Source organism: Crocodylus porosus, unplaced genomic scaffold (genome assembly GCF_001723895.1).
Source record: "Crocodylus porosus isolate Cpor-Errol unplaced genomic scaffold, CroPor_comp1, whole genome shotgun sequence".
NCBI classification, from domain to species: Eukaryota; Metazoa; Chordata; order Crocodylia; family Crocodylidae; genus Crocodylus; species Crocodylus porosus.
In genome coordinates this window covers 62,492,188-62,503,870 of record NW_017728948.1, presented here as the reverse complement: position 1 = coordinate 62,503,870, position 11,683 = coordinate 62,492,188, and the positions used below count along the sequence as shown (strand labels likewise).

At 38.8% G+C, this 11,683-nt stretch overlaps 1 protein-coding gene across 1 annotated transcript; it reads right to left on the bottom strand.

The window, feature by feature from the left end:
- Positions 1-2,317: 2,317 nt before the first annotated feature.
- MTNR1A (melatonin receptor 1A) lies at positions 2,318-7,549 on the bottom strand. Its single transcript, XM_019552620.1, has 2 exons — positions 7,535-7,549; positions 2,318-5,588 (listed from the first exon to the last, which is right to left on the bottom strand). The coding sequence occupies exons 1-2, from the start codon at positions 7,547-7,549 to the stop codon at positions 4,650-4,652; spliced, it is 954 nt and encodes a 317-aa protein (XP_019408165.1). The 3' UTR covers positions 2,318-4,649.
- Between the last annotated feature and the right edge of the window lie 4,134 nt (positions 7,550-11,683).

Here is an 11,683-nt window from a genome sequence, read left to right as displayed (position 1 = left end):
TTTAATATTACTACTAACACATTTACATACAATATATCTATCTAAATAAACATATTCTCTGGTCAGTGCTTGGTAATGTGAACAGTTTGGGCAGCAAACATATCATATACATTTAAGGAAACCTACAACAATTTTAATGTACAAACCTCCTTTTCATGAATTTCCTCTTTCTTCTAGAAGAGAATCTTGTACCATGGGAAGTTCCATACCATTAGATAATCGGAGCTTCCTAGCACGTCCAAGTTATTGAGGTAGGAAGAAAAATGTTCTTATAATTAAAATAACTGAACCACAAAATGGGATTCTCCTTTAAATTAGGCAAAAATTGTAGATACAGTACATGGAGTATAAGTTAGGCACTATGAATGTTTCTCTCTACAGACTCTGTATTGGAAGTATAAGTTTAGCTCTGTTGGCACACGTTATTCCCAAAGTCTCAGTCAGAAAATGACAGACTCTTTTAAGTCTTAACTCTTTTAACCTGCTAGAATTATAAATTATAGACAGATAGTGCATGTGTCAGAAACATAGAAAATAACAGTCATTTTATATTACTAGTGTTAGTTTATAAATATGTTATTTCAAGCACTAAGGTTGCAACTGTTCAGCCCCCTGCCCCACCTTGTTTTACACTGTGATCACAATTAGTGTGTGTTTAATATACTGAATATTTGTAGGTTTATTACTGGAACATGATCTGTGCAATTGCAATGAACCAATAAATCCCTTCACTGCATCATGATTTTTGTTGATGCTAATCAGTAACAGCATTCCTAAAATAGTCCAAAAAGCCATACAAAGGTGAAATATGGACAAATCATAGTAGAAAGAGTTATTGAGTCACCATGTACTTATTATGTGGTCAAATACAGTATTATGGATTATTCAAAGAGATAATAATCTTCTAAAATATTAAGCACTGAAAAACAAATAAAGTTTGATTTCTCTGATGCCTACATCAAATAATATACTTTTACTTCCAAATTTTTCCAGTGTTAGCACAATGGAAGGAAAGAAATATTGTATAAAAGTACAGAGTATTAAGCAAGTACATGGTTGCATACGAACACAGTTTAAATACTGTAAGCTCTTGTTAACTAAGATTAATATATTTTTTTCCTGTATGAGTTAAAATGAAATTCTGCCTTACTTTTCTGTCATGTAATGTTCGCAACAAAATGATCACTAATCAAGCTTCTGGTACAAAATACATGATATAGTGACACATTGAAAGAGAGTCTGATTATCACAGTCAGGATTATGTAGTAGAAAAGAATTCTTGCTGGGTAAAGTCATGCTCATTCAGGCCTTGGTATAGCCATCTTGCACGCATAGGTAGATATTTTTCCTGTATGGCTCTCCAATGACGTTACTAAGAGTCTGTACAGAAACGGGGATCCAGCAGTGTACATCACACTGTAGGACTGGTGTGTTAGAATATATTTCACCCTGGAGAGGACCAATGCACCACTGGAGCTTCAAAATGCATCTTAGTATACTGGCTGTGTGCCTCAACAGAAGAGTGAATTTCACCACTTAGAGTGTAAAACATGTTTCCTTGTATCTGAAGGTCATTGAGCTGTCCTAAAGAGCAAGTCTGCTTGGGTAAATCCACAACTTCTGGAGCATATGTTCTTATTGAGAAGGAAGCAGGGCATGTTTTCTAACCAGTACTTGATCACATAGGACTTGATTCTATGACGTTCTGAGCAAGTCCAGGAATAGCTATTTATTGCTTAAGTCACTGAGCCTCTGGAAAAACTAGACTCTAAATCAGTGGTTCTCAACCTTTTCAGACTCGAGGCACCGCTCAGAAAATACCAGCTCTTAGTTTTCACTCATTTTTTTTACTACAGAAAAATAATAAAATAATAAAGCAATTTTTCTGTTGCAAAGAACACAGAAAGATCACAGCAGATCATATCATTTTTATACTATGGATACCTATTTGAAATTTCTCAGTTTGCCTTGAGAATTGCATGCTGGTTGAGAATCACTTCCCTAAATCATTACCAGGCATCTAAACACTGGTATTTCAATTTTAATAAATAATCCTTTTGTGCTTGAGGTTGCTTTGCAAATCTTTCCTAAAAATATGTTTTTGAGTGGAGAAAAAAGAGAAAGAATTTGAGTAGTTCAGCAAATAATTTCCTAAATGTCCTATCTGTATTAATTTAGAGTAAATAAATAGCTATGGATTAAGAAACCCCCCAAAATAAAATGGAATTATTGCTATATTTAGCACCTCGGAGTATTATTACCATGCACATTTTTGTCATTTTTTTTCAACTTGATAGAAATATTTCAAAACACCAGATCTGAAAAATGCTCTTAATTTAAATACAGGCCTATTCACCAAAATACATACCTTTGGTATAGTATATTATTTATTACATAAAGCAAGTAATTTTTATTAAAATCAAAAACATTTTTTAGCACTTGTGATTTAGAAGGGATTTTAATTCCTTGGATAACCCACATGGATGGATACATTAACTTCAACAACTTTTCCAAAGCTTATTTTATACATGACATGATAAACAAGTAAGCTTCCATTTGAAAAGGGCAAATGAAAAACCTTTGACAATACTGAATTTACCAAGGGTTAGGTTATACAACCTATTTAATGAAACTTAGATCCAACATTAAATATTATACTATTTTAAAGAGGAAATGTATTTTAAGAAGGCAAGATTTTGGTAAAAAATTAAATATTTTATTTAGTTATATGACTAGTACAGGGTGGTCTTGCCTCCCTCATTATTTGGATAAAGCTACACATACAAAGCAATGACATCACAGCTTAGCATCCTCTCAGGATGAAATCACAGTGAAGGAAGCTGTAATATAATTAATTGTCTCATATCATATAATGATATCACAATAGAAGGGACCATATGTACACGGTGGCTTAGACAAAAGGTTTGAACGTAAACAGAGATGAATCAAGCACCTTGGTAATGCACTGACTATCTTGTTCATCTCTCAAATTTTTCATTGTGATAATTAGTTCCACTATAAACTTGAAGTGAATGAAGGACAACACGAGGCACCTATTTTAAAGTTAAAAAACTGCTCACTTGTCAAAGTGTCAGTGGGGTTTTCAAGTATGTATGAATGTGTTTTGTTTAACTCATAATTTATATTAAGTCAAGTGCATATGTCCAAAGATATATGAGATGCTTTTGAAGTTATACATAGCTTAAGGACTTATACTGAATATTTAATGTTTCAAGGACGTCATATCCTAGGCTGCTGAAAAGCAAATATTTTCATATTGCATTGTGCAATTATTTTAAAGAATCAGTTTGAATATCGTGTACATTTTAACATATAACAACTAAAGTTTGATAAGCTATTAAAAATTCTTACTCCTGAAGAGATGGTTGGAACTGACTTGGGAAAGCTCAAGCATCAGTGAACACGGTATCAGTGATAGGTTGGTTGAGGATTAGAAAACCTTTCAGATATACTATAGTGTAACATTCCTTTTAACATCACTTAGAAGACAGAATTTGTGAATGTTTTGAAAGGACTTCCTTTGCCTACTCATTTAAAAGCTGAAACCTACGATCACAAATTGCTTTTCTTCACTGACACTAAGTCAGGGAGGGCAGGGTCGGAAAGTAGGCAAAATGCCATCTGATGGAACTGTGCATTTTAATGATTATCTCAGTTCTCAGGATTCATCTTGTTGGGATTTCAGCTAAGTAGAATGTCCTCCCTACCCTCTCCAAATGAACTCCCAGTCCCTAAACAGATGCCCATCTTAATTGGCTTTGCCTTCTTAAAGAGAGACCAGTTGGTCGGTATCCAATGCACACTTCTCATCATTGAAAACCAATTGGTCCTTCTTCCTAATGTGTCCAGGGGGTATCATTCATTCCCCTTGTCTCCTGCGGGGGATTTCAATCTTCTCTGGTGTAGTTTGTTCCTGAAAATCAGAGAGGTTTGCCATTCCCCATTTCTCAGAATCTCCCTTGTGTGGCCTGATCTGGGGGACCCACATATGCTCCCTGACCATCCCCACTCTCCCATAAGTACTTCTGTCCTTGTAGCTCTTGAGATAATCAGGTATGTGGATTTCTTTGAAAAGGTTTTTGAAAGGAGAATGCAAGAAGGGTTGTGCAATTCCTAAAGGGAGTAGGGAGGTTTATTTACCTCAAAGTAAAAACTATGACCACTGTAGGAACTTATATAAACCTAGTGAACGCTCACTGAGGTTTTCTAGTCTGGTTCCTCTTTTTCACATTTCCTAACACCAGAATGAATATTCTGGATATTCATCAAGATCATAACCTGACTTGCAACTAAGAAGGTGCAAGGGAGAGGTTGGACGGGGATGGCTTTACGATGCTTTTGCAAAGAACCATGTCACAAGGATATTTTTGTTCCATTCCATCTCTAGTTGTTTTCCCATTACACATAAAATTAAAATGTTTCTTTCTACAAATTTTTAAAACTGTAAGTACATATTTGAGTTGGTATTTGAAAGATAGGTCATTGCAAACAGGAGGCTCTTTATATCAAGCCTGTGTTACTTTGGCTCACAAATATTGCATGAAAAACCATGTCCAAGTGCCTTCAGTATAATAAAATCAGACTGAGTGTTTGAGTGCTGTAAAGTAACAAGAGTAATACTCCTGATTTCACACAGAATCTACCTTCACTTGATTGTTGTTCGTAACCAGTGGCGATGGTTTGCTTTTCATTTTTTCTGCTGCATCATTAGAACTCTCCTGAACGAACACTTTGGCTGTACAAATTGTGACAATAATTCTCTTATATTCTCTTCTGAAATTCTGGTTCAGGAGTCCATATATAATAGCATTAAGGCAGCTGTTGAAATATGCCATGTAGTAGCTGGCTACAAACAACCACTCCGGAATCCGGGGGATTATTGTGTCTGGGTTCACGGCCACAGCAAGGCCTATAAAGTTCAAAGGGGCCCAGCATACTGCAAACAGTACAAACACAACAAACATGGTGACAAAGTTTCTAAAGTCATGTGGCTTCAATTTGGGCTTGTTGTCAGGTTTAACCCTTCGCCTCACCTGAATAACGAGTATCCATATCCTCAAGTAACAAAATGTAACTATGGCTATAGGAAGCATGAAATGGAAAAAAACCACTGCTATTGTGTATGTTGAACTCACAGATTGTGCAAATGTGCATGAGTAGATCCTGGGATCATACTGTAGAGATCCAACGAATAGGTTGGGCACAATGGCAACAAATGTTAAGATCCAGATGAGAATGACGTAGCATAGAGAATTCTTGTCGCTATACAGCTTGTCATACTTGAGACTGTGGCAGATGTAGCAATATCGATTAATAGCAATGCCTGTAATGTTGAATATTGATCCAATGACACTTAGACCCATCAAGAAACCACTGATTTGGCAGTGAAAGTATCCCAGGTTCCATCCATTACGAAATACAGATGTCAAGACAAGTGGGTATGGGTAGATGGCTACTACCAAGTCTGCAATAGCCAGGTTGACGACAAATATATTTCCTGAAAAAGAAATATGAAAAAGAAACTGTAACTTCTCTTTTTCTCTTTGGTGCTTCTCCTTATCTGTGACCTATGCCCTCATATTTTAATGGTCAATCTCAGTGAAATACACTAACTTGTGTTTATATATCATATCTAGATTAACTCACTCATTTTAATTTAAGGAGGACTATACTGAATTCTAAGGCATGCCTTTAAAAGCCAGGTTTCCTTGGGTTTAATTACCACAACATTACATGCATCATCAAATCTTTTTCCACTTGAGCCCTGTCTCCAGTGATGACAGAAGAAAATATAAAGACCCTACTGACTTGAATATTGGATAGAGCTCCACTTGCATAAAGAGGTAATTCAGTATCTTGCTCACTTTATGTACTTATATGGCATGCACTGATGTATCACATTCATTTAGCTTGTCCTTGATATCTTTAAAACAGTTATAAATCTGCAGGCTACTTTGGCTTTAAGTAGTAAGCATGAGGACTATTAATCTCTTAGCACATTTAAGTGATTGAAGATATCGAAACTGAATTCTTATTGCAAATCTAAAGTGATATGTAGGACAAACTTATAAAAATCTAAGAGGAGTTTACATCCAATTGCTCATGTATTTATTCTGAATTTCCAAACTACTGGTCTGCATTTTATTATTAACAATTAAGTCATAAGGCGCTTCAAAATGCTGTCTATAATATACAACATTTACAGTAACAGGTGATCTTTGTCCAGAAGACATGAAACACACGACAAGCAAGACAGGGATTCATGACTCTGATAATAATCCATAATCTGATGACACCTTTTAATGATGAAGTATTAGAGTGAAATCTTGGTGCAATTTAAGTCAATGGGATATTTGCCTTTTACTTCAAAGATAACAGTTTCATTCACTGTGTTTTGACAAGGTGGGGACTGGGAATAATATTAACATCCATGGAGGTATGACTGCCTAAAACAATTCAATATTTCGCTTTTATCTTTTCCATACATCTACGAATAATGTTTGCTAAACACAGATCTTCTTGGCCTAGAATTTTTTATTCATTTTTTCAGCATGTAGTCAGTGCCATGCTGTTTAAAATATAACTGAAAGGGGACCTCAAAAGGAAAATACGAATAAACTACCAAGATTCTGAAGTGGTGTAATTCTTAACACTATGTTCCAATTTAATTGGGTTACATGTATTAAAATATTTTTAAAGTATATTTTGTGGCTAAATCTCATACTTTAAATGTTTAGAGGGAAATACTAAATCACCATGCACATGCAGAGACAATGAAATATGGAAATGATTTCATTGAGAACTGAACTTGTTTTCTTGTATTTAAGAGATTGTACTAATAAAAGCTGGATTACATGATCTTTTTTTCATCAAGGACATGGAAGATGGGATGGAGTACACCCTCTGCAAATTTACAGATGACACCAAGATGGGGGGAGTAGTAGATACGCTGGAACGTAGCACTAGGATTCAGAGACATCTCAACAAACTGGAGGACTGGACCAAAAGAAATCTCATGAGGTTCAGTAAAGGCAAGAGGAACAACCCCATGCACCACTACAGGTTGGAGACCGACCAGTTAAGCAACAGTTCTGCAGAAAAGGACTTGGGGATTATAGTGGATAATAAGATGGATACAAGTCAGCAGTGTGCCCTTGTTGCCAAGAAGGCTAACAGCATACTGGGCTGTGTTATTACGAGTGTTGCCAGCAGATTGAGTGAAGTACAGTAAAATCCCTGTTATTTGGCATTTAAGTAACCGGAACACTCTATTAATGGGAATTTATGGCCAGTTGGCTCGACACAGATTGGAGGGGGAGGCAGAGGGTGGAAAGCTTGTATGTGGTGGTTGCTGCTGCCACCCACCACCCTGCACTGCAGCCTCTCTGCATGTGGCTGCTGCCCCACACTCCATGCACAGCTGCCGCCACCTGCTCCCCCTCTGCCCCTCCCCTTCCTCCCCTCTGCATCCAGCCAAAAACCACTGGCCTCAAGTAACTGGCATTTTTGATACCTGGTACCCCGCCATTCCCCACTTGTGCCAGATAACAGGGATTTTACTGTAATTATTCTGCTCTGTTTTGTACTGATGAGGCCACATCTGGAGTACTGTGTCCAGTTTTTGGGCCCCCCACTACAGAAAGGATATGGACAAATTGGAGTCCAGCAGAGAGCAATGAAAATGGTTTGGGGGATGGGGCACATGACTTACGAAGAGAGGCTGAGGAAACTGGGCTTATTTAGGCTGGAAAAGAGAAGGCTGAGGGGGGGATTTTAACAGCAGCCTTCAGCTACCTGAAGGGGGAGTTTCAAAAGAGGATGGAACTAGACTGTTCTCAGTGGTAGCAGATGACAGAACAAGGAGCAATGGGCTCAAGTTGCAGCAAGGGAAGTTTAGGCTAACACTAGGAGAGTAGTACAGCATTGGAACAGGCTACCCAGAGGGGTTGTGGCATCCCTGGAGTTTTTTAAAATCCAGCTAGGCAAAGCCTTGACTGGGATGATTTAGTTGGGGATGGTCCTGCTTTGAGCAGGGGGTTGGACTCCTGAGGTCCCTTCCAACCCTAATTGTCTATTATTCTACTAGCAAATTGCCTGTCAATAATGATGGATGGATTCCAAATAACAAAAACAAACAGATAGATTTTACTTTTTATATTTATTAAATAAATTACATATTTATAAAACTTAAATAAAATAGGCTGAACATCTGAAGATACCAATCCCTTCCTGCACTTGCTCTTGTCCAGCAGGCTGGAGGTAGGCCTGGACATGCTGCCACCCAGCCACAACCTGGGTGCCTCTTTGCTGGGCAAGGGCAAGGGCAAGGCAGGTGAGCTCCATGCCTCAAAATAGCTGCCTACACCTGGGACTTCCTCTGCACCACCCCCAGGTGCCTCCTTCCCTGCTCAGAGCTTGGGATGAGGCCCGCTGCTCACCCACTGCCTTGTGCTTCTGCCCAGCTCCTCAGCTGGCCCCTCCCTCTGCCCTCCCCACTGCGCCAGGTGCCCTCCCAGGAGGAGCTCAGTAGAAACAGCCCCTGACTTTTTTCCACAATTCTGGAAGTTGGGATCATCCTGACATGGACACTAAACAAATGTTAAGGTTTAGCAAAGAAATTTCTCTGAAGACACAAATGTTCTCTCTTTTACAGTTTTCAAACTATTCACATTTAAAGAGCGTTATGGACAGGCAGGCAGGCAGACGGACTAAGCCCTCTATATATAGAGATGATCTTATCTAGAAGACTAAGATATACATTTTTTAAGCTTTGCACCTGGTTTTCTAGATAGAAAAAATAACTTCAGAAACCAACAACAGAAGCTTTCTGGATAATGATTTACTGCTACATTAGCACATGTATGTACATGTCTACAGTCTACAGCAGAGCTAAATTCAATACAAATATAAGTTAAGGCAGGACATGAGTTAGCTCAGGTGTCTGACTTTAACATAGCATGTCTGCCTCTCTCCTGTTCTCAGTGACACCTCTTCTGGGCCTAGGGATCATGGAGGGGGAACGTAGAAGGGACAAGACCTTGACCCCAGAGGGAGGATGGAAGGGGAGGAGAGGAAAGACTGGAGAAAGGATAAAGAAACCAGTAAGATAGACTGAAATTGGAGACTTGTTTAACAGACTGCAGGTGGGCTCTTATGGAGCTAAAGATTGTAAGGTAAGCCATTGATGCCTGTTTTTACCATTAATTGCACATGTAGACATGCCCTGCTCCACTAGGAGCAGGTGTCAAGGTTACAGTCCAAGGGCTACTTTTTTCCAGGGCAGCAGCCATGTGACTAAGCCATGTGCCCTCTAGCTTGCTCTTTTCTTCTTGATCCTACATACCTTCCTCTCTTGGCTGACCAGGAAGCCAGCTTCAACAGAATGACCTAATTACAGTTAGCTTCTTAGTACCATAACTATGCAGTTCCTAACTACATTTTATCACTCTTATATATGATATGGTCTGATGTAGGTGAAATAAATATTAGTTTTGATCTTGCTGTAACTGAACTTAAAACACTAGGATGTTTCCTGACAAATATAGACCACATATATAACTAACTAAAAATGCTGCATTGCCAGGATTTCAGTATAGGCTGTAAGGGTACAAAATCCAATCTCTGCACTTAAGCAGGCTGGCATCAGATTTCTGGTCCCCTCTAATAATTTTACCAATTATCTTTGAAGGTCTGTTATGGATTTTACCACATCGTGAAACTACTTTTCTTTCGGGCCAGACCTTGTTTTTTTGTTATAAAAAGCACCGGAGCAAAAGACAAATCCAAAACTGTGTACTATTAAACATTTATAAACAGGAGAAGAGCATTCAGGATTCATGTACGCATTAAACACACGTATCAGAAAGAAGTGGAAAAGTCAAACCTTGTACCTTTCTCATGCAAAGCAAACACAAAGCTGTGGTGAAATTCCTTCTGAAACTTGTTTAGTACACTAACAATCCTTCTCCATACTAACCAAAGAATGGGGATAACCTCTCATGGATAAAAATATAAAACATGACAAGGAATGGACCAAGCAAGCACTGAACTAGATTGGATGGAAAACAGAACTAGAAGCATAATTCACACAGAAGTCTGCTTTCCTCTTCAGTAAAGACTTTTTGCTCTACTTTTCTGTAGGCACTATTTCTGGTGGACAGTTACAACAGTGAAGTATGTTCTGTAAGGAAGCGTATCACATATGTTCACTGTACCACACTGCTTTTTCAGGCCATTGTCTTGTCTTGGCCTGCACATAATGGTGTTCAAAAAGATTAAGCAAGTCATTATCAATTGAAGCTGTTTTCATACCATCTGACCAGAGCTATCCCAAATGTTCCTCCTTAAGTATTCATGATTTAGTTTGAAATCTTCTTAGATAAGCAAAGTGCCACATCTCACTTTTTTGAGTGGATAGTGGCAGTTAACCTACTCTTCTTTACCTTTAGGGTTCTGTATACAGGAAACCTTAACATATTCCATTTACTTGCAGAATGGCAATAAATTCATTATTTGATAAAATTATGTAGCTCAGTTTTCTAAGTATTAGCAATAGTGTCTGGTATAGATATTTACTACACTAAGGAACTGCTAACCTTGCTTTTTACATGCAACCCCAACCTTCACATTAGTCGAGATCTAGTTCAAGAAAAGCAGGAACAGGCTACAGACCAATCCCTTTCTTGTGCCAGGCATAACATTTGTAGCACTATAAAAGTTGATGTCAAAGGCATTTACTATGCAACTAATTAGTCTACTGCACAGTAAACATCTTGTGTAGACATGCCCGCAGGGTGATGCACCTCTACTCATCGTGGAAAGCTGTCCAAAACCTGCTAGTTCCCTGGGGGAACAGCAGCTCAGCTCAGAAAACCTGCTGCTGCTACTATAGCAAAAGGGATCAGTGCTTAGTGGCAGTGACAGAGTGGGCTACTACTAGTAAGGGGAGCAGTGGGGTAGATGTGATACCTTTCATTAGACCAGCTGAGTAGTTGGGAAAAAGTTTTTAGCTAGCTTTTAGGCACAATCACCTTTCTTCAGGCATAGGGAGTCTCTGCTGTTCTGAGACTCCAACATGGCCAACATGGCTGCAGCCAAAAAACCCAGCCCTATGTTTACAGCACTCAGAAGTGCTGAGGCAATTGTAACATTACAAATAAATGTCTCTCTGTAGGGGTCTGACAGATACTACATTTGTTGTGCTTTATATCTGATTTTTGCATGACAAAACATGAACAGCCATATGTTTGCACCGTTTGTTGAAGTAGAAGAATAGCAGATCCACCAAAAAAATGGCGAATTTACCCCAATGATGTTACTGTTCAAAACATATCAAAACTGTTCTATAATATGTTTAATGTCTGGCAGGTCTCTCTGACCCTGCAGTATTGCCACAGTGGTCAGTTCTTCCTTCCCCACCCTAAGGAGGAAAGAGGGAGAGAGGGAGCTGATACTATCCTCAATGGGGAGCTGGCAGAGAGCCCTGTAAGGACCAGCCAGAAGTAGCAGTTAGCTGGCCAGGTGAGGAAACCTGCTGGTCAGTCCTTGACACTGGACAGGCTGCACAGTCCTACCCCATTGCTGCTGGGTTGCAGAGCCTGCCAGCAAGCAGGAAACCGTAACGGGCTTCAGGTGCTTGAGCATCAGCAGGCTCACTGACAGG